Source organism: Petromyzon marinus, chromosome 69 (assembly GCF_048934315.1).
Source record: "Petromyzon marinus isolate PM22_M1 ecotype Great Lakes invasive population chromosome 69, UKy_Petmar_22M1.pri1.0, whole genome shotgun sequence".
Classification (NCBI taxonomy): Eukaryota; Metazoa; Chordata; class Hyperoartia; order Petromyzontiformes; family Petromyzontidae; genus Petromyzon; species Petromyzon marinus.
The window spans coordinates 608,440-632,059 of NC_133735.1; the positions used below are offsets into that span (position 1 = coordinate 608,440).

General features: G+C 51.3%; 1 protein-coding gene across 6 annotated transcripts in view; it reads left to right on the plus strand.

Annotated features, from left to right (window-relative positions):
• The window catches only part of LOC116957025 (cyclin-dependent kinase 10), a 131,952-nt gene that overhangs the window by 81,756 nt on the left and 26,576 nt on the right, over positions 1 to 23,620 (plus strand). Inside the window, exons 1-5 of one of the 6 annotated variants that reach the window (XM_032978940.2) lie at positions 4,250 to 4,352; positions 5,829 to 5,955; positions 10,796 to 10,868; positions 13,331 to 13,402; positions 19,084 to 19,186. In XM_032978940.2, coding sequence (XP_032834831.1) covers positions 5,851 to 5,955; positions 10,796 to 10,868; positions 13,331 to 13,402; positions 19,084 to 19,186 — 353 coding nt within the window. In that variant the 5' untranslated portion in view covers positions 4,250 to 4,352; positions 5,829 to 5,850. Of the gene's footprint in view, positions 1 to 4,249; positions 4,397 to 5,828; positions 5,956 to 6,302; positions 6,312 to 10,795; positions 10,869 to 13,330; positions 13,403 to 19,083; positions 19,187 to 23,620 lie in introns of those variants that run through there. The other 5 variants (XM_032978939.2, XM_032978941.2, XM_076054953.1 and 2 more) reach the window with 5 other exon arrangements.

Genomic DNA, 23,620 nt, shown 5'->3' on the forward strand with positions numbered 1-23,620 from the left:
ACCACTACTCCTACCACTTGTCACCACTACCCCTACCGCTACACTTGTCACCACTACCCCTACCCCTAACACTTGTCACCACTACCACTAACACTTGTCACCACTACCCATAACACTTGTCACTACTACCCCTACCCCTAACACTTGTCTCCACTACCCCTACCCCTAACACTTGTCACCACTACCCCTACCCCTAACACTTGTCACCACTTCCCCTACCCCTAACACTTGTCACCACTACCACTAACACTTGTCACCACTACCCCTAACACTTGTCACTACTACCCCTACCCCTAACACTTGTCTCCACTACCCCTACCCCTAACACTTGTCACCACTACCCCTACCCCTAACACTTGTCACCACTTCCCCTACCCCTAACACTTGTCACCACTACCCCTACCCCTAACACTTGTCACTACTACCCCTACCCCTAGCACTTGTCACCACTACCCCTACCCCTAACACTTGTCACCACTACCACTAACACTTGTCACCACTACCCCTACCTCTAACACTTGTCACCACTACCCCTAACACTTTTCACCACTACCCCTACCCCTAACAGTTGTCACCACTACCCCTAACACTTGTCACCAATACCCCTACCCCTAACACTTGTCACCACTACCCCTACCCCTACCACTTGTCAACACTACCCCTAACACTTGTCACCACTACCCCTACCACTTGTCACCACTACCCCTACCCCTAACACTTGTCACCACTACCCGTACCCCTAACACTTGTCACTACTACCCCTAACACTTGTCACCACCACCCATAACACTTGTCACCACTACCCCTAACACTTGTCACTACTACTCCTAACACTTGTCACCACTACCCCTACACCTAACACTTGTCACCACTTCCCCTAACACTTGTCACCACTACCCCTAACACTTGTCACCACTACCCCTACCCCTAACACTTGTCACCACTACCCCTAACACTTGTCACCACTACCCCTAACACTTGTCACCCCTGTACTAGAAACGTGCGCTTAGATTGATTGGATGGTCGCATGGATTTTTCTCTAGGCCCTCCGGGGTTTTTTCCCCTTCCACATTGAGAAGGAAGACGCATTTAGATTAATTTTGCTGCTACAAATGTCCACGTGATCATGATGATGATGACGACGTCGTTGAGCCGCTATCACTCGTGGCAGCCAGGTCGCGTCTGCAAAAATAAGCTCCAACGTTCAGTCGTGGGCCGTTGCCTGGTAAGAAATAAAAAAATAATAGTTTAATTGATGGCCAGGCCACTTCTGAAAGAGAACGGCATAGCACAGTGGTGAGCTTTACCTGGCAAGAAATAAAAACATATTTTACATTATGACACCTCCTTTGCCAGTAACAAGATATAGTAATAGGTTTTTACCCTTTTTACTGGCACAAAAAACTGACACCTTTATTCAAGGCATCATGTCTGCAATAACCACAACACAAGCAGCCACAATGCAAACAAAAGAGACAACTCTGATAATGATATTTGGCACTGTCCTTGAATTTGATTGGTCCACACCCGAGACGGCTTTTCTTAGAGCCCTTTAGTCTCCACTGGTGTTGGACCAGAAGACGCCAAAAGGCGTGCAACTCAAAAACAGCGCACCATCAGAGTATTGAGGGCTCGGGGTGAGCATTTACATTATCAGAGTTGTCACTTTTGTTTGCATTTTGACTGCTTGTGTTGTGGTTATCGCAGACACGATGCCTTGAATAAAGGTGTCGGTTTTTTTGTGCCAGTTAAAAGGTAAAACCTATTACTAAATAAAAAAAAACTGTTTAATTGATGGCCATGCCACTTCTGAAAGAGTGCTACATATCTGATTGGTGAGGCTTACCTGGTAAGAAATAAAAAAAATAGTTTAATTGATGTCCAGGTCTCTTCTGATAGAGAGCTACATATTTGATTGGTGGGACTTACCTGGTAATAAATAAATAAAAATAGTTTAATTGATGTCCAGGTCTCTTCTGATAGAGAGCTACATATCTGATTGGTGGGACTTACCTGGTAATAAATAAATAAAAATAGTTTAATTGATGTCCAGGTCTCTTCTGATAGAGAGCTACATATCTGATTGGTGGGACTTACCTGGTAATAAATAAATAAAAATAGTTTAATTGATGGCCAGGTCACTTATAAAAGAACTACATATCTGAGTGGTGGGCCTTACCTGGTAAGAAATAAAAAAAAAATCGATTTAAAGCTTTCGTGACTGCAGTAATTCATATTCTTAGCTCTTTCGGTAAAGTCACGTTGAAGGGGAAACAATAAAATAATAAAAAATATATAAAACTGTAAAAAGTCTCACGACTTATTCTTAGTTTTTTCGGTAAAGTCACGTTGAAGAGAAACAACAAAATAATAAAATATATATAAAACAATAAAAAATTCTCACGACGTTTCGACCATAACTCAAACGGTCATCTTCAGGTGTGTTGGTTTGCATACATTTATTTTTAAACGGCGCATTTATGTATTTAAAATAAATTTATGCAAACCAACACACCTGTTGATGACCGTTTGAGTTATGGTCGAAACGTCGTGAGAATTGTTTTATTGTTTTATATACATTTTATTATTTTGTTGTTTCTCTTCAACGTGACTTTACCGAAAAAACTAAGAATATGAATTACTGCAGTCACGAAAGCTTGAAATCAAAATTTAAGTCTCACGACGTTTCGACCATAACACAAACAGTCATCATCAGGTGTGAAAACCAACGGCAAGAAACATTAAAAAGAAGTGACGGTCCGCATTTATTTATTTATTTTTAAACGATGTATTTTTAAATAAATATTTATTTATTATAAATAAAATAAATAAGTACACCGTTTAAAAATAAATAAACGCGAACCGCCACTTTTTAAAAAATGTTTCTTGCCTTTGGTTGTCACACCTGATGACGACCGTTTGTGTTATGGTCGAAACGTCGTGAGAATTTTTATTGTTTGATATATTTATTTTATTATTTTATTGTTTCCCTTCAACGTGACTTTACCGAAAGAGCTAAGAATAAAAAAAAATAGTTTAATTGATGGGCAGGTCACTCGATGTAAAAGAGCGGCAAAGCTGAGTGATGGGCCTTACCTGGTAAGGGGCCGTCCATAAATGACGTCACACACCTGGGGGGGGGGGGTCGGACGAGGTGGGGGGGGGCGGGGTTTGAGAACTGTGACGTCACCTCAAAATTGCGCAACTTTAAATATAAATACAGACACAACACGTTCTACTTAATTAAACAGACTTTGTAACAAACGTGTTCTTCCTACAACATCAGAGTGCAGCGCCACATTAAATACGCACTACAATGACAATAGTTTAAAGCGATTTGAAGCACGTTTACATTTGTGAAGATGTGTGACGTGCGGGGGGGCGGGGTTTGAGAAATGTGACGTCACGTAAAAATTGCGCAACTTCAAATATAAACACAGACACAACACGTTCTACTTAATGTAAATAGACTTTGTAACGAATGTGTTCTTCCTACAACATCAGAGTGCAGCGCCACGTTAAATACGCAACTACAGTGACGATATCCTTAGTTCTTTCGATAAAGTCACGTTGAAGGGAAACAACAAAATAATAAAATACATATAAAACAATAAAAATTATCACGACGTTTCGACCATAACACAAACGGTCGTCCCTTCAACGTGACTTTACCGAAAGAACTAAGAATATGAATTACTGCAGTCACGAAAGCTTTAAATCAAAATTTTACAGTGACGATAGTTTAAAGCGATTTGAAGCATGTGATTTATTAAAAAAATTGAAATATGTTTTTATTTTGGGGGTGGGCAGAGCTTTGTGACGTCATATTTGAGGTTTGAGGGGGGGTCTGACTCTTTGTGACGTCATATTTGAGGGGGGAGGTCAAATATCGTCCAAAATCGCGTGACGTCATTCTAGGACGGCCGCTCTTATCGTATGTGTTTTTTATTTGTACCGTTTATCGTTGTAACGTCAACGTGTGTGTGTGAAAGAGCTTCATAGCTCATCGGATTCCCCCGTCCAGAGCATGGCCTACTATAATAATAATAAAAAACGCGATTTAGAATCCCCAGTCTGGATAAGCGGCGCGTTTCGTAATCCGTAGTGCGCACGCGCCACGCCTTCACGTCCCTGCCTCTCGCCACCCGTAGTTGTTGAGAAGCGGCGCGCGCCCCCCCCCCACTCCACCCCGATCCGCCCCGCCCACCCCCGGAATCGGCGCACGCGATTGGTCAGCTGCCCCCGGGGCAAGCGCGCCGCTCCAACCAATCGGCGCCGACGTTGCCGCCTCATTGAGGCGGCCGCGGCGCAAGCGAACTGGGAATTGTGAAACGCCGAGGAGGACCGCCTGAGTGAGTCGTTCCCTCAGAGTCCTTCCCTGTGAGTCGCTCTCTTTGTGAGTCGTTCCCTGTGAGTCGTTCCCTGTGAGTCGCGCTCTCTGTGAGTCGTTCCCTCTGAGTCGTCCCAGTCCCTGTGAGTCGTTCCGAGTCGCTCCCAGTCCCTGTGAGTCCCTCTGAGTCGTTCCCTCTGAGTCGCTCTCTCTGAGTCGTTCCCTGTGAGTCGTTCCCTGTGAGTCGTTCCCTCAGAGTCGTCCCAGTCCCTGTGAGTCGCTCCCTCTGAGTCGTTCCCTCTGAGTCGTTCCCTCTGAGTCGCTCCCAGTCCCTCTGAGTCGTTCCCTCTGAGTCGTTCCCTGTGAGTCGTTCCCTCAGAGTCGTCCCAGTCTCTGTGAGTCGCTCCCTCTGAGTCGTTCCCTGTGAGTCGTTCCCTCTGAGTCGTTCCCTCAGAGTCGTCCCAGTCTCTGTGAGTCGCTCCCTCTGAGTCGTTCCCTCTGAGTCGTTCCCTCTGAGTCGCTCCCTCTGACTCGCTCCCAGTCCCTGTGAGTCGTTCCCTCTGAGTAGCTGTTGTGTCCCTGTGAGTCGTTCTGAGTCGTTCCCTCTGAGTCGTTCTGAGTCGCTCCCTCTGAGTCGCTCCCTGTCTGTGAGTCGCTCCCTCCGTGTCGCTGTGAGTCACTGTGAGTCCCTCCGAGTCACTGTGAGTCGCTCCGAGTCGCTGTGAGTCGTTCGCTCTGAGTCCCCTCGCTCCCTCCGAGTCCCTGAGAGTCACTGTGAGTCACTGAGAGTCACTGTGAGTCCCTGTGAGTCACTGTGAGTCACTGTGAGTCCCTCTGAGTCACTGTGAGTCACTGTGAGTCACTGAGAGTCCCTGTGAATCACTGTGAGTCACTGTGAGTCCCTCTGAGTCCCTCTGAGTCACTGTGAGTCCCTCTGAGTCACTGTGAGTCACTGTGAGTCCCTCTGAGTCACTGTGAGTCACTGTGAGTCCCCTCCCTCCCTTCCTCCGAGTCACTGTGAGTCATTCGCTCCGAGTCCCCGTGAGTCCCCTCACTCCCTGTGAGTCCCTGTGAGTCCCTGTGAGTCCCTTCACTCCCTGTAAGTCCCTGTGAGTCCCCTCACTCCCTCTGAGTCCCTGTGAGTCCCCTCACTCCCTGTGAGTCCCTGTGAGTCCCTCTGAGTCCCCTCACTCCCTGTGAGTCCCTGTGAGTCCCCTCACTCCCTCTGAGTCACTGTGAGTCCCTGTGAGTCCCCTCACTCCCTCTGAGTCACTGTGAGTCCCTGTGAGTCTCCTCACTCCCTCTGAGTCACTGTGAGTCCCTGTGAGTCCCCTCACTCCCTGTGAGTCACTGTGAGTCCCTGTGAGTCACTGTGAGTCCCTCTGAGTCCCTGTGAGTCCCTGTGAGTCCCCTCACTCCCTGTGAGTCACTGTGAGTCCCCGTGAGTCCCCTCCCTCCCTCCGAGTCGCTGAACTTTGCTCTCCCACTCCTCCGCCAGACCCCGAGTCTGACGGAGGAGGATGAGCGAGGTGGAGCGTGGCGACGAGGAGCCCGAGGAGGAGCCGGAGCTCGCACTGAGGTCCTTCCGCGGGGACCGAATCTCCCTGCCGCGGCGTGCTCACAGGGTGAGTGGCCGCTGGTGAGGAGACACGGGGGGTGAGGAGACACGGGGGGTGAGGAGACACGGGGTCACTGGTGAGGAGACACGGGGTCACTGGTGAGGAGACACGGGGTCACTGGTGAGGGGACACGGGGTCGCTGGTGAGGAGACACGGGGTGGTGGTGAGGAGACACGGGGTGGTGGTGAGGAGACACGGGGTGGTGGTGAGGAGACATGGGGTGGTGGTGAGGAGACACGGGGTCACTGGTGAGGAGACACAGGGTCGCTGGTGAGGAGACACGTTGTAGTGGTGAGGAGCCGGAGCTCGCACTGAGGTCCTTCCGTGGGGACCGAATCTCCCTGCCACGGCGTGCTCACAGGGTGAGTGGTCACTGGTGAGGAGTCGCTGGTGAGGAGACACGGGGTGAGGAGACACGGGGGTGAGGAGACACGGGGTGGTGGTGAGTAGACACGGGGGGTGAGGAGACACGGGGTCACTGGTGAGGAGACACGGGTCACTGGTGAGGAGACACGGGGTCACTGGTGAGGAGACACGGGGGGTGAGGAGACACGGGGTCACTGGTGAGGAGACACGGGGGGGTGAGGAGACACGGGGTCACTGGTGAGGAGACACGGGGGGTGAGGAGACACGGGGGGTGAGGAGACACGGGGTCGCTGGTGAGGAGACACGGGGGGGTGAGGAGACATGGGGGGTGAGGAGACACGGGGGGGTGAGGAGACACGGGGTCGCTGGTGAGGAGACACGGGGTGGTGAGGAGACACGGGGGGTGAGGAGACACGGGGTCGCTGGTGAGGAGACACGGGGGGGTGAGGAGACACGGGGTCGCTGGTGAGGAGACACGGGGGGCGAGGAGACACGGGGTCGGTGGTGAGTAGCCAGGGGGGGTGAGGAGACACGGGGGGTGAGGAGACATGGGGTCGCTGGTGAGGAGCCAGAGGGGAAGGATCAGGGGTGAGGAGACATGGGGTCGCTGGTGAGGAGCCAGAGGGGAAGGATCAGGGGTGAGGCCCCAGGTGTGAGGCCCCAGGGGTGATCTTTGTCTCGTATAGTTAACCGAGTTAGTTAATCTACAACGCCTGGGCCTGGGCCTGGCCCGTGACCTCCCATCAGCGAGCCTCCGACACTTGACGTGCGCCTGGCCTGGCACAAGCGCTTTGGTGATGTCACCGCCACTCCGTGGCGAATTGGCGGCCGCTGTGTGGGGCGACCGGGTCTACGTCGGCGGGGGTAAGATGCGGTGAGCGGAGCTCCGTGATTCGCGGAGAAACCCTCCCGGGAGAGGCCAAACGTGACGTCATCGCCCGCGGGCCAATCAGGTGCGAGCGTAGGCCGGTTGGGGTTACGGAGGCGGCTTGCCGCGTTCGTTAGAAACCGCAGTTCGGTGTCCGTTATCGGCGACTTGCGTTATGCGTGCACGCCGCGATGCAGATGGCCCAACCCCCAACCCCCAGCCCCCCGACTCACGACGGTCTCGCGGTGGCGACGGCGGATACGGCACGAAAAATTGTTCGGTGTGTTTTGGTTTTTTTTCGTGTTAAAATTTCGCGCGGGGCGGGCGGGCGGGCGGGCGGGCGGACGGACGGGGTTCGAGACTCGGGCCCAGTCGCGACGCCGCCGGGGATGTAAACGTCCACACCGCCGCGGCCTTGCGTGCCGCCTTGCATGCCGCCTTGTGTGCCGCCTTGCATGCCGCCTTGTGTGCCGCCTTGCATGCCGCCTTGTGTGCCGCCTTGCATGCCGCCTTGCGTGCCGCCTTGCATGCCTCGCCCTCGACGGCGGTCGACGGGGCAAAGTCGTGCCGGCGTTAGCGCGTTCATTTTGTTCACCGTGCTCTTTTGCGTTTCCAAGCACGTTAAGGGTTTTTTTTTGTTTTTATATTTTATAAGCAGATAGGGTTGTTTCCTTTCCGTGAAATTGCAGTTCATACAGGTAGGCTAAGAATTGACCTTGGTTTTTTTTGTTACTTTAAATTTTACCGCGCGATACACCATTCTGGCGAATTGCCCGATGATGCTGTAAGTATTTACCAGCGAAACGTCGTACTCAAACTGTAAATGTGGATTCACTCTTCAACACACTGGTGGGCTAAAGTAGTGAATTATTTGTATTTTGTCAACGTGACACTTTTTTTGCTGATTGGCCGTGTCGGGTGGTGGAGGGTTACGACACATTTATAAATAAACGCGATCTAACCCTAAAACCGTTATTATGGATACAGTATTGTAATGAATGAATACATAGAGTACGCGGTTTATACAGTATGGTACTGTGAATTGCTCCGTTTTGCTAAACGATCACCATTCTTTAAGACTCCTGGGTCAGCTAGGCCGTCTTCGGCCTGCGATATTTTTAACTTGCGCTGGGCTCGTCCTGACGCATCTCCATCGCGAGCGGAGTTTAATCACAAATCTGGCTGTCGCCTGATGATGCTGGCTGTAATTGCACGGGCGATACGTCGTACTGGAATTGTAAATGTTGTGGGTGCACTCAAGTGCTGTACTAGTAATGAATTGCCACGTTCTGTGCACGTGACGAACCTTACTGACCGGCTATTGCGGCTGACGGCGGGTTTAGCGACACCCCTAGATTAACGCAATCTCACCCAAAAAAGAAACTCTTGTGGATAATATTTGTCGCGAAAGCCTACGTGTTAAACAGCACCGTGTGTTTTAAAGCTTTCGTGACTGCAGTGATTCATATTCTCAGCTCTTTCGGTAAAGTCACGTTGAAGGGAAAACAATAAAATAATAAAAAATATATATGTGAAACAATGAAAATTCTCACGACGTTTCGACCGTAACGCAAACGGTCGTCATCAGGTGTGAAGTTAGCGCCGTTGATTTTCATACCTGACGATGACCGTTTGCGTTACGGTCGAAACGTGAGAATTTTTATTGTTTTATATATTATGAGACCTCCTTTGCCAGTAACAAGATATAGTAATAGGTTTTACCCTTTTAACTGGCACAAAAACTGACACCTGTTAAAAGGGTAAAACCTATTCCTATATCTTGTTACTGGCAAAGGAGGTCTCATAATGTAAATGCTCACCCCGAGCCCTCAGTACTCTGATAGTGCGCTGTTTTTGAGTTGTACGCCTTTTGGCGTCTTCTGGTCCAACACCAGTGGAGAGACTAAGGGCTCTAAGAAAAGCCGTCTCGGGTGTGGACCAATCAAATTCAAGGACAGTGCCTCAGCCAGTCATCTCAGTCAGTCGACCCGTGGCACCTGGGTCTGCCCCGTGACCTCCTGCCAGCGGGCGTTCGACACTTCACGTGGCCTCAGGGTGCGCATAGCCTGGCACAAGCGTCGTGGTGACGTCACCGCCACTTAGTGGCGAATGGCAGTTGTTGTTGTGTGTATAGTATTGTGTGTGTAGTACTGTGTGTGTGTATAGTATTGTGTGTGTAGTTCTGTGTGTGTATAGTATTGTGTGTGTAGTACTGTGTGTGTGTGTATAGTATTGTGTGTGTGTAGCACTGTGTGTTGTGTGTGTGTAGTACTGTGTGTGTGTAGTACTGTGTGTGTGTGGCACTGTGTGTATAGTATTGTGTGTGTAGCACTGTGTGTGTGTGTTGTGTGTGTATAGTATTGTGTGTGCTGTACCGTGTGTGTTGTGTGTGTAGTACTGTGTGTGTGTTGTACTGTGTGTGTGTTGTGTGTGTATGGTATTGTGTGTGTGTTGTGTGTGTATGGTATTGTGTGTGTGTTGTGTGTGTAGTATTGTGTATGTGTAGTACTGTGTGTGTGTTGTGTGTGTGTATAGTATTGTGTGTGTAGTACCGTGTGTGTCTTGTGTGTGTGTAGTACTGTGTGTGTGTAGTATTGTGTGTGTCTTGTGTGTGTGTATAGTATTGTGTGTGTTGTAATGTGTGTGTGTGTTGTGTGTATAGTATTGCGTGTAGGACTGTGTTTGTGTGTCTTGTGGGTGTATAGTATTGTGTGTGTAGCACTGTGTTTGTGTGTGTACAGTATTGTGTGTGTAGTACTGTGTGTGTGTTGTGTGTGTAGTACTGTGTGTCTGTAGTACTGTGTGTGTGTTGTGTGTATAGTATTGTGTGTGTAGGACTGTGTTTGTGTGTGTGTTTAGTATTGTGTGTGTGGCACTGTGTGTGTCTTGTGTGTGTATAGTATTGTGTGTGTAGTACTGTGTGTGTGTTGTGCGTGTGTGTGTTGTGTGTGTAGCACTGTGTGTGTGTGTGTATAGTATTGTGTGTGTAGTACTGTGTTTGTGTGTCTTGTGTGTGTAGTGCTGTGTGTGTGTATAGTATTGTGTGTGTAGGACTGTGTTTGTGTGTCTTATGTGTGTGTAGTACTGTGTGTGAGTTGTGTGTGTGTATAGTATTGTGTGTGTAGTGCTGTGTGTATAGTATTGTGTGTATAGTATTGTGTGTGTAGCACTGTGTTTGTGTGTTGTGTGTGTGTAGTACTGTGTGTGTATAGTATTGTGTGTGTAGCACTGTGTTTGTGTGTTGTGTGTGTGTAGTACTGTGTGTGTGTGTATAGTATTGTGTGTGTAGCACTGTGTTTGTGTGTTGTGTGTGTGTAGTACTGTGTGTGTGTGTATAGTGTTGTGTGTGTGTGTCTTGTGTGTGTGTTGTGTGTATGTGTAGTACTGTGTTTGTAGTACTGTGTGTGTGTGTATAGTATTGTGTGTGTAGGACTGTGTGTGTATAGTATTGTGTGTTGTGTGTGTGTATAGTGTTGTGTGTGTAGCACTGTGTGTGTGTGTTGTGTGTGTATAGTATTGTGTGTGTAGTGTTGTGTGTATAGTATTGTGTGTGTGTATAGTATTGTGTGTGTAGCACTGTGTTTGTGTGTCTTGTGTGTGCCGTGCGTGCAGCTGGGACGATGTCGCGCCGTCACGGAGTTCGTGAAGCAGAATCGCATCGGAGAGGGAACCTACGGCATCGTGTGTGAGTCAGACAGCGGGAGAGAGAGAGAGAGATTGAGTGAGGAAGTGAGTGAGTGAGTGAGCGAGCGAGCGATCAAGCGATCAAGCAGGTGAGGGTGTCGGTGAGTGAGTGAGTGAGCGAGTGAGTGAGCGAATGAGCGATCAAGCAGGTGAGGGTGTCGGTGAGTGAGTGAGTGAGCGAGCGAGCGAATGAGCGATCAAGCAGGTGAGGTTGTCAGTGAGTGAGTGAGTGAGCAATCAAGCAGGTGAGGTTGTCGGTGAGTGAGTGAGTGAGCGAGCGAGCGATCAAGCAGGTGAGGATGTTGGTGAGCGAGTGAGTGAGTGAGCGATCAAGCAGGTGAGGGTTTTGGCGAGTGAGTGAGTGAGCGAGCGAGCGATCAAGCAGGTGAGGTTGTCGGTGAGTGAGTGAGTGAGCGAGCGAGCGAATGAGCGATCAAGCAGGTGAGGGTGTCGGTGAGTGAGTGGGCGAGCGCGATTTTTATTTTATTCGGTAAGGTCACCACTGAGCTATACAGCTCTTTATCAGAAGTGACCTGGCCATCAATGATTGAAGCCCTCCTGATAGCGCGCCGATCCTGTGGGTCGTTTGGGGCGACAACGGTTTGTGCGGAGGCCTTCATCCAGCAGCGGATCGATCGTGGCTGATGTGAACTATGAACACCGTGGAATTCCCCCTGCGATTTTAAACTTTATTTTTAGGAAACTATCTTTTTTACTTGACCAGGCAAGGCACAAACTTGATTTGAAGCTTTTTGTGACTGCAGGAATAACTCTTTGGTTCTTTCGGTGAAGTCACGTAGATAGAAAGAATGTAAATTAAATAATGGAATACGACGTTTCGATTGCAACACAAGCAACCGTGATCAGGTAGAACTACATTTGAGAGAGAGACACAACACAGACACGGAGACACACACAGAGAGACACACAAGCAGAGATAGACACACAACATAGACACACAGAGAGAGACACACAGAGAGAAACAACACAGACACACAGAGAGAGACACACAGAGACACAGAGAGAGAGAGAGAGAGACACACACAGAGACACAGACACACAGACACAGAGACAGAGAGAGACACAACTTAGACACACAGAGAGAGACACACAGAGAGAGACAACACACAGACACACAGAGAGAGACACACAGACACAGAGAGAGACACAGAGAGACACACACAGAGACACACATAGAGAGACACACACTGAGAGACACAACTTAGACACAAAGAGAGAGACACACAGAGAGAGATACACACAGAGACACAGACACAGAGAGAGACACACAACATAGACACACAGAGACCCAATGCCTCTGTGTCGAGGCCTCAAATATAGAGAGAGAGGGTGGGGGGGGCAGAGAGAGAGAGGTGGGTCTGCTGGGGTAGCTGTTGGAGCAGAGAAATTAGCATCTCAGGTAAGTCCCACTGAGTCTCATTTTCAGAAGCCACCTCGCCATCACAAATGATAGCTCAACAAAGCGGCTTATCATCATCATCACGTGCAAATGTACAGCAGCCAAATGCTCCAAACTTCGTGATGTGTATTCTAAATGTGGAGGGAATAACCGGAGGACCCGGGAGAAAAATAGGGAGGGAGACTAGCAAACTCCAAATATACACGGCCGTCACTGGTGACAATGATCTTAACTCGTCCTGAGCCTCCCCTAGGTTGACTCGGCCTCAAATGAGTACCTGGTGTGGTGTGTAATCATCACCACTCGGGAGTCAAAGGTGGCCGGGCGTGGTGCTGGCTACCCACCCCTTCGTGTGCCTTAATAGTCTATTAAAGGCTGTATGGGGGAATCTGTGTCTTTGTGTGTGTGTGTGTCTGTGTGTGTGTGTGTCTCTGTGTATATGTGTGTGTGTCTCTGTGTGTGTGTGTCTCTGTGTGGGGAGCGGTGGTGCAGCGGTTAGCGCTATGCTGCGCTATGAACCTGGCGACCCGGGTTCCATTCCCGCTCACGGCCAACACCACCAGTGACGATTATCTGAACCGGTCCCGGGCCTCCCCTAGGTCGACTCAGCCTCGAGTACCTGGTGCGGTGTGTAAACATTGTCACTAGGGGGACAAAAGCGGTCGGGCGTGGTGCTGGCCACCCACCCCCTCGTGTGCCACCGTGCTGGCCTTCATAGGTGCTCGCTAACAGCACTTGCCCCTCCAGTGTGTTAAGGCTATATGGGGGATCTTTATCTTTGTGTGTCTCTGTGTGTGTGTCTGTGTCTCTGTGTGTGTGTCTCTGTGTGTGTGTCTGTGTGTGTGTGTTTCTGTGTGTGTGTGTGTCTCTGTGTCTCTGTGTGTGTGTCTCTGTGTCTGTGTGTGTGTGTCTGTGTGTGTGTGTCTCTGTGTCTCTGTGTGTGTGTCTCTCTGTGTGTGTGTCTCTGTGTGTGTGTCTGTGTGTGTGTCTCTGTGTCTGTGTGTGTGTGTGTCTCTGTGTGTGTGTCTCTGTTTGTGTCACAGACCGGGCGAGGGACACGCGGAGCGGGGAGATTGTGGCGTTGAAGAAAGTGCGCATGGACAAAGAAAAAGACGGTGCGGAGTGTGTGTGTCTGTGTGTGTGTGTACGTGCTCCCACGTGTGTGCGGGTTTACCTATCACGCTGGGGAGACAAAGGCAGCCGGGCAGAGGCGCCAACGCTCGCAACAACGAGCCGAGCGCCGGGTGGCTAAAGCACAGCAGGTTGGCGCAGTAATGGGGCACAGGTGGTGCATCAGCCAGTCGTCTCAGTCGGTCGACCCGTGGCACCTGGGTCTGCCCCGTGACCTCCTGCCAGCGGGCGTTCGACACTTCGCGTGACCTCAAGGTACACATGGCCTGGCACAAGCGTCGTGGTGACGTCACCGCCACTTAGTGGCGAATGGCGGTGGTGGTTGTTGTTGTCGTTGCTGTTGCGTGCGTGTGTTGGCAAGAGGCTGTAAGCGAGCGCCTATGAAGGCCGGAATTAGCACACGAGGGCTTGGGTGGCCAACACCACGGCACTTTGTGTGCTGCGGGAGCGGCGGTGCAGCGGTTAGCGCTACGCCGCGCTACGATCCCGGCGAGCCCGGGTTCGATTCACTCTCACGGCCGACGCCGCCAGTGACGATTCTCTGAACCGGTCGTCCCGGGCCTCCTCCCTTAGGTCGACTCGGCCTCAAATGAGTAACCTGGTGCGGTGTGTAGTGAACATCGCTACTAGGGAGACAAAGGCGGCCGGGCGTGGTGCTGGCCACCCACCCCCTCGTGTACCCTTCCGGCCTTCACAGGTGCTGCTCGCTAACAGCACTTGCCCCTACAGCCTGTTACAGGCTACACGGGGGATCTTTGTGTGTGTGTGTGTGTTTGTGTGCGAGCGCGAGGGTGTGTTTCACCCTTTCATCGCCCTAACCCAATTTACGGGAAGTGAGGCAGCCCCTAACAGCTGATTAATTGGGGAACTGATTGAGTGAGAGAAGTTTTAGCGGTGCAGCTGCTACGTCCTGACCCAGCCATGATGTCATTAGCGAGACTTCATCGAATCTCCTGACTCTCGCTCAGGGCGGTGTTTCCTGCTAACTTCAAACTTGGACTCGGGCTTGATTTGGGCCGCGTGAAGAGGCCCCCCTGGAAACGGCTCCCCCTTAGAAGGGCGGCCCCGGCACGTGTCCTTGGGCAGTGGTAGCAGCTTACAGGACGTTGCAGTTGCACAGAGTTGCATGGTGGTGACCCGTAGGGTTTACACAGAGAACCCGGGGGGTTGCGTGGAGATCCGTAGAGTTGCGTGGAGATCCGTAGAGTTGCGTGGAGCTCCATAGAGTTGCATGGAGATCCGTAGAGTTGCATGGAGATCCATAGAGTTGCGTGGAGATCCGTAGAGTTGCATGGAGATCCATAGAGTTGCGTGGAGATCCGTAGAGTTGCATGGAGATCCGTAGAGTTGTGTGGAGATCCGTAGAGTTGCGTGGAGATCCGTAGAGTTGCGTGGCGATCCGTAGAGTTGCGTGGAGATCCGTAGAGTTGTGTGGAGATCCATAGAATTGCATGGAGATCCATAGAGTTGCATGGAGATCCATAGAGTTGCATGGAGATCCGTAGAGTTGCATGGAGATCCATAGAGTTGCGTGGAGATCCATAGAGTTGCGTGGAGATCCGTAGAGTTGCGTGGAGATCCGTAGAGTTGCATGGAGATCCGTAGAGTTGCGTGGAGATCCATAGAGTTGCATGGAGATCCATAGAGTTGCATGGAGATCCATAGAGTTGCATGGAGATCCGTAGAGTTGCGTGGAGATCCATAGAGTTGCGTGGAGATCCGTAGAGTTGCGTGGAGATCCATAGAGTTGCGTGGAGATCCGTAGAGTTGCGTGGAGATCCGTAGAGTTGCATGGAGATCCGTAGAGTTGCATGGAGATCCATAGAGTTGCATGGAGATCCGTAGAGTTGCGTGGAGATCCGTAGAGTTGCGTGGAGATCCGTAGAGTTGCGTGGAGATCCGTAGAGTTGCATGGAGATCCATAGAGTTGCGTGGAGATCTGTAGACTTGCATGGAGATGCATAGAGTTGCGTGGAGATCCGTAGAGTTGCGTGGAGATCCGTAGAGTTGCGTGGAGATCCGTAGAGTTGCATGGAGATCCATAGAGTTGCGTGGAGATCCGTAGAGTTGCGTGGAGATCCGTAGAGTTGCGTGGAGATCCATAGAGTTGCATGGAGATCCATAGAGTTGCATGGAGATCCATAGAGTTGCATGGAGATCCGTAGAGTTGCGTGGAGATCCGTAGAGTTGCATGGAGATCCGAGAGTTGCATGGAGATCCGTAGAGTTACGTGGAGATCCGTAGAGTTGCATGGAGATCCATAGAGTTGCGTGGAGATCCATAGAGTTGCGTGGAGATCCATAGAGTTGCATGAAGATCCGTAGAGTTGCGTGGAGATCCAAAGAGTAGCATGAAGATCGGTAGAGTTGCGTGGAGATCCATAGAGTTGCGTGGAGATCCGTAGAGTTGCGTGGAGATCCATAGAGTTGCGTGGAGATCCGTAGAGTTGCTTGGAGATCCGTAGAGTTGCGTGGAGATCTGTAGAGTTGCGTGGAGATCCATAGAGTTGCGTGGAGATCCGAGAGTTGCATGGAGATCCGTAGAGTTACGTGGAGATCCGTAGAGTTGCGTGGAGATCCATAGAGTTGCGTGGAGGTCCATAGAGTTGCGTGGAGATCCGTAGAGTTGCGTGGAGATCCATAGAGTTGCGTGGAGATCCATAGAGTTGCGTGGAGATCCGTTGAGACGTAGACTTGGCCCATTCTAGCTTAGCCCAAGATTGTCAGCAGTGGCGGCAGTTTAAGGACATCGCGGGGAGGGAAAATGTGCAATGCAGCCGGAGCAAAGGCGTCGACAAATTATTGACGTGACAACCCACGGCCAGAACCTCGAGCAGAATAAACGATGAATGGACGTCTTGGCGGGTCCGCTGGCGGTGCGCGGTGTGAGAAAAAAATAACAAAACAAAAACGGGCACAATGTTTTGTCAACGGTAATTATTTATTTCCCCGCGATCCACGTGTCACGTCAACAAGGCGCCAATTCATATTCTCAGCTCTTTCGGTAAAGTCACGTTGAAGGGAAACAATAAAATAATAAAATATATAAAACAAAAAAAATTCTCACGACGTTTCGACCATAACGCAAACCTGATGACGACCGTTTGTGTTATGGTCGAAACGTCGTGAGAATTTTTATTGTTTTATATATATTTCATTGTTTTATTGTTTCCCTTCAACGTGACTTTACCGAAAGAGCTAAGAATATGAATTACTGCAGTCACGAAAGCTTTAAATCGAAATTTAAGGCGCCAATTCGTTACTTCTTCAGCCCACCGCGGTGCGCTTGAAGAGTGAATCCACGACATTTGTGGCTATTGCGTCCAGCATCTTCGCGAGCGATTTGCCGGAACAGTGAAGCCATCCGCCTGCTCCCGGTCTTTTTACAGTGCAGGATGACGTCATCACTGTCGACGTTTTAGACATTTTTACTGTGGTGGAGGGTTGCGACGCGTTTATAAATAACGTGATCTACTAACCCCAAAAACCTTCATTGCGAAGAATGCTGGTCGCGAAAGCCTACGTGTTAAACTCCACTCGTTCACACTCTGTAGAACAGGGGGAGATCACACAAACTCCACTCACTCACTCTGTAGAACAGGGGGAGATCATACATACTCCACTCACTCACTCTGTAGAACAGGGGGAGATCACACAAACTCCACTCACTCACTCTGTAGAACAGGGGGAGATCATACATACTCCACTCACTCACTCTGTAGAACAGGGGGAGATCACACAAACTCCACTCACTCACTCTGTAGAACAGGGGGAGATCATACATACTCCACTCACTCACTCTGTAGAACAGGGGGAGATCACACAAACTCCACTCACTCTGTAGAACAGGGGGAGATCACACAAACTCCACTCACTCTATAGAACAGGGGGAGATCATACATACTCCACTCACTCACTCTGTAGAACAGGGGGAGATCATACATACTCCACTCACTCACTCTGTAGAACAGGGGGAGATCACACAAACTCCACTCACTCACTCTGTAGAACAGGGGGAGATCATACATACTCCACTCGCTCACACTCTGTAGAACAGGGGGAGATCACACAAACTCCACTCACTCACTCTGTAGAACAGGGGGAGATCACACAAACTTCACTCACCCACTCTGTAGAACAGGGGGAGATCGCACAAACTCCACTCGCTCTGTAGAACAGGGGGAGATCACACAAACTCCACTCACTCTGTAGAACAGGGGGAGATCACACAAACTCCACTCACTCACTCTGTAGAACAGGGGGAGATCACACAAACTCCACTCACTCTGTAGAACAGGGGGAGATCACACAAACTCCACTCACTCACTCTGTAGAACAGGGGGAGATCACACAAACTCCACTCACTCACTCTGTAGAACAAGGGGAGATCAAAAAAACTCCACTCACTCTGTAGAACAGGGGGAGATCACACAAACTCCACTCACTCTCACACACAACACTCACCCACTCACTCACTCTGTAGAACCGGGGGAGATCACACAAACTCCGCTCACTCTCACACACAACACTCACCCACTCACTCACTCTGTAGAACAGGGGGAGATAACACAAACTCCACTCACTCTCACACACAACACCTGATGATGATTGCTGCTTGTGTTGAAGTCGAAACGTCGTGAGAATTTAATTGTTTTATATTTTTTTATTATTTTATTGTTTCCCTTCTACGTGACTCTACCGAAAGGACCAAGAATATGAATCCCTGCAGTCACGAAAGCTTTAAATCAAAATCTCTTAATCAGTATCGTCTGCCGTTACTGGTTGGTGATGGTGGTGGTGGTGCGGGTATGGGTCGTGAATAACAGGAATGGGGAGACAAAGGCGGCCGGGCGTGGGTTGCAGGCCACACGACCCCCGAATGCTTCGTGTTGGGGATGAATGAGTGCGGCACGGGCTACAGAAGGGATGGGCTGACGTGGTCCAAGTCTTAAACGTGTAGCAGTCTCCTTGTCAAAAGTGAGTGTATGTGTGTGTGTGCATGTCTGAATCTGTGTGTCTGTGTGGGAGCGGTGGTGTAGCAGTTAGCGCTATGCTGCGCTATGAACCTGGCGACCCGGGTTCGATTCCCGCTCACGGCCAACACCACCAGTGACGATTATCCGAACCGGTCCCGGGCCTCCCCTAGGTCGACTCAGCCTCAAATGAGTACCTGGTGCGGTGTGTAAACATCGCCACTGGGGAGACAAAGTCGGTCGGGCGTGGTGCTGGCCACCCACCCACTCGTGTACCGTTCCGGCCTTCATAGGTGCTGCTCGCTAACAACACTTGCCCCTGCAGTCTGTTAAGTCTACACGGGGGATCTTTGTCTTTATCTTTGTGCATGTCTGAATCTGTGTGTGTGTGTGTGTGGGGAGCGGTTGTGTCGTGGTTAGTGCGCTTAGCTACGAACCTGGCGAACCCGGGTTCGATTCCCGCTCACGGCCAACACCACCAGTGACGATTATCCGAACCGGTCCCGGGCCTCCCCTAGGTCGACTCGGCCTCAAATGAGTCACCTGGTGCGGTGTGTAGTAAACGTCGCCACTGGTTTGGCCACCCATCCCCTCGTGCGCCAAGGTGCAGGTTTTCATAGGTGCTCGCTAAAAACGTTTGCTCCAACAGTCTGTGAAGGCTGTCCAGGGGGATCTTTGTCTTGTGCTAAGCAGGGCTGCCCATCAGCAGCATGCGGGAGATAAATCTGCTGCTCCGCCTGCATCACCCCAACGTGGTGGAGCTGAAGGAGGTGGTGGTGGGAGCCCGGTTAGAGAGGTAAGCACACGTGTGTGTGTGTGTGTACGTGTGTGTGTACGTGTGTGTGTCTGTGTCTATACCTGTGTGTGTGTCTGTGTGTGTGAGCATGTGGGGAGCGGTGGTGTAGCGGTTAGCGCTACGCTGCGCTATGAACCAGGCGACCCGGGTTCGATTCCCGCTCACGGCCAACACCAGTGACGATTATCTGAACCGGTCCCGGGCCTCCCCTAGGTCGACTCAGCCTCAAAATGAGTACCTGGTGCGGTGTGTAAATATCGCCACTGGGGAGACAAAGGCGGTCGGGCGTGGTGCTGGCCACCCACCCCCTCGTGTACCGTTCCGGCCTTCATAGGTGCTCGCTAACAGCACTTGCCCCTACAGTCTGTTAAGGCTATATGGGGGATCTTTGTGTGTCTATCTCTGTGTGTCTGTGTGTGTGTATCCCTGTATGTGTGTGTGTGTGTATCTCTGTCTGTGTGTCTGTGTGTGTATCTCTGTGTGTGTGTGTGTATCTCTGTCTGTGTGTGTGTGTATCTGTGTGTGTGTATCTCTGTATGTGTCTGTCTGTGTGTGTGTGTATCTCTGTATGTGTCTGTGTGTGTGTCTATCTCTGGAGTACCTCCTCGCGGTGCCGGACGGGCAACTCTGTCGTGGACAGTGCTGTGGGGGGAGGTCCAATTTTGATTGGCTCCTCCCCTCATGGCGTCTGTGTCCACCACAGGGGCTAAACGGGGGCTCTGGACGGGTGCGAGGGGCTGGTAACCCCTCCACCTTCAATTAATTACCACGAAACCACGAGTTAAACTGAAATATGTAACTAATAAGCTTGTGCCGGAGACCCCAGGGGGCCAGGCGTCTATGACGTCTCCTGGCCAAACCCCAATTGGCGGAGCCAGGAGATTGAATATCTACCCTCGGGGCTCCTCCAGAAACAACGAAAAGCCACTACGGGTGGCCACGTGGAATGTTCGAACGCTCACTGCGGAGGAGAGGCTGCCACTCCTCTGTCGGGAGCTGGACCGGTACCGCCTGGATCTCTGTGGCATTCAGGAGGTCCGGTTGACCGGCTCTGGCTCCTGCCACCATGAGGGGTGGACAGTCCTCTACTCGGGGCAGCAGACTGCCAAACAACAGGGTGTGGCTCTTCTTTTGAACAAAAGAATGAAGGGGGCGTGGGAGCGTGGCGGTGAGATGTGGGAAGCTGTAAGCCCCAGGCTACTTTGGGCTCGCCTTCCCATCAACCGGAGGCGAGGAATGGTGGTCGTGGTTACTTATGCCCCCACCGAAGATGAACATCCGTGGAGGGATGCAGGCAAAGCCGATGAGTCAGATGCCTTCTATGACCTCCTGTCACAGGTGCTGGCTAAAGTGGCCCCTCGGGATAGAGTCATCATGGTGGGTGACTTCAATGCCCGAGTTGGTCATGATACTGGCACCTGGTCTGGAGTGATTGGAGGGCATGGGCCAGATCAGCTCAATAACAACGGTAGGAGGCTGCTAGATATTTGTGCAGCCCATGGGCTTGTAATTACCAACACGCTGTTCCGGCATCGGCGCATCCACACAACATCATGGATGCATGCCGGGTCAAAGCAAGAACATCTGCTGGACTACATAGTGACGGACCAGCGGATGCGAGCCCATGTCCTTGACACCAGGACCTACCGTGGAGCTGATCTGCCCTCTGACCATCGACTAGTCATTTGTAAGATGTGCCTGCCATTCTTCCACTCCGGTGGTGGGTGTACACCCAGGACCCCATTCCAACCTAAAGTGGTCTGGTCTCAGTTATCTGATGAAAGTTGCAAGCGAGAATTTCATCATCGCTTGCGGCTGGGATTGGCATCGTCCCCGACTCCTCCTGATGTCGAGGGTAAATGGGCGAGGTTTAGGACTGTGACTCATGCAGCTGCAATGGCTGCTTTGGGTACACGGTCCAGACCTCCCCAGAGACCCTGGCTGATAGAGGTGTTCAGGATGGTTGAGAAAAAGCGACAGGCCCACTGTCATCGGCTACAGAATCCCACGTCAGAGAATGAGGAGGCTTACCGCAGCCTTCGCTCGGAGGTTCGGAGAGCCGTGACGCGCTGCAAGGATGGGTGGTGGTCGCGGGTTGCTGAGCAGATGGAGTCTGCCTCAGTGGCCCGTGATCACAAATCTCTGTTTAACTCCCATCAAAAAAGTAACCTGCAGCGCCACACCTATTACCATCATTAGGGGAAAAAACGGTGATCCAATCTCCGACCCCCAGGAACAGGTTTGCAGATTTGCTGAGCATTTCTGTGAGGTCCTGGGGGAGGGAAAATCCCTCAGCCAGGAAAACATCATGGCACAAAGTGAGGATGACCCTGCTGTGGCTGCGGTGCCTCAAATATTGGAAGAAGTCACCCCCTGTGAGTGGCTGGCTGAGGTGCCATCTGTTGAGGAAGTACTGAAGGCGATCCGGAGTCTGAGACCAGGAAAGGCAGCGGGCAGAGATGATCTCCCAAGCAAAATGCTGAGGGAGGGTGGCGTTTGTGCACAGACTGCCCTATATGACATCATAACAACGGTCTGGACCACTGGACGGGTTCCGCAGGATTGGAAGGATGCCCTGGTGCCCTGGTGGTCCCCCTTTTTAACAACTACAGGGGCATCTCACTCCTCAGTGTGCCGGGAAAGGTCCTGGCAGGGATTATTCAGCATCGCCTTGCCAGGCACGCTGAGGCTTGCGGAGCCCCAATGCGGTTTCAGGAAAGGGCGGTCCTGCACAGATGCCATATTTTCTGTCCGTCTGCTACAGCAGAGGTGTAGGGAATTCCAACAAGACCTACATCTCTGCTTTATTGACCTGGTCAAGGCCTATGATACCATCAGTAGGCCTGGGCTCTGGGTTGTTCTTCGTGCTTTTGGAGTACCTGACCCTCTGCTCACGATCATTAAGGACCTTCATGATGGTGAACGGGCCCGGGTAAAACTACGTGGCCGGGAGTCAGAGCCATTCCCTGTACACCTTGGGGTGCGACAGGGATGTCCTCTGGCTCCCACATTATTTAACATCTATTTTGACCAAGTAGTTCGTGAAGCCTTCAATAGCTGTACCGGGGGAATCTCCATATGGTACAGATATAATGGGAGGCTGTTCGATGCCCGGGTGCAGTCAAGGGATGGCTCCCTATTGCTCAACCACGTTATGTATGCTGATGATTTGCTAATAGCTGCTCAGTCAGAGGAGGAGTTGGAAACGCTGCTGCTGAGACTGGAGCGTGCCACTAAGAGGTGGGGCCTTACCATCAGTCCCACCAAAACTAAGCACCTGCCTGGGTATTTTGTACCATCGGAGACTCCACCCCCACAACTCCCAATCGGTGATGGGGCAGTTGTGGAGAGAGTGGAGAGTTTCCCATACCTGGGCAGTGTGCTTATGACTGGCTCCAGTTTAACAGCAGAGGTCTCACTCCGAATCAGTCGACCGGCAATATCTTTTCATCGGTTGCGTAACGCTGTGTGGAAGCTACCTGGTCTGTCGCTCCGCACTAAGCTTCAGGTCTTCTCGGCCATGGTCATTCCCTCCCTTCTCTACGCTTGCGACACGTGGACCCCCCTAATGGAACATCTTCGCCGGTTAGAAACATTTAGGCTGGCCTGCCTATGATCAATCCTGGGTTTAACCAGACTGGATTGTGTGAGGAGCTCACAAATCCTTGAAAGATCTGGGCAAGGTCCCATCGGTGAGCTCCTCCGGCGGGCAAGGCTGCGATGGCTGGGTCATATAGCCCGCATGCCCATCCACCGCATGCCAAAACAGCTTTTGTTCGGCCGGATTGAGGGGGCTGGGCGGGCGCGGCACGGGCTAGAGAAGAGATGGAGTGATGTGGTACAGGAGGACGTGGAGCTGAGTGGACTTGCCGATGACTGGTACCAGCGGTGTCAAGATCGGCCTCTGTGGAGGAGGCTCATGACGGATGCTACTGGGCAGTTGGAGGTAGTCGCCCTCCAACAACAACGGAGGGCGGAGGAGCGACGCTCAGAACAACGAGCGGAGCGCCGGGTGGCTAAAGCACAGCAGGTTGGCACAGTAGGGGGCACAGGTGGTGCATCAGCCAGTCATCTCAGTCAGTCGACCCGTGGCATCTGGGTCTGCCCCGTGACCTCCTGTCAGCGGGCGTTCGACACTTCACGTGGCCTCAGGGTGCACATAGCCTGGCACAAGCGTCGTGGTGACGTCACCGCCACTTAGTGGCGAATGGCGGTTGTTGTGTCTGTGTGTGTCTATCTCTGTGTGTCTGTGTGTGTGTATCTCTGTACGTGTCTGTGTGTGTGTGTGTATCTCTGTCTGTGTGTGTGTGTCTATCTGTGTGTCTGTGTATCTGTGTGTCTGTGTGTCTGTGTGTATCTCTGTGTGTCTGTGTGTGTATCTTTGTGTGTCTGTGTGTATCTCTGTACGTGTCTGTGTGTGTATCTATCTGTGTG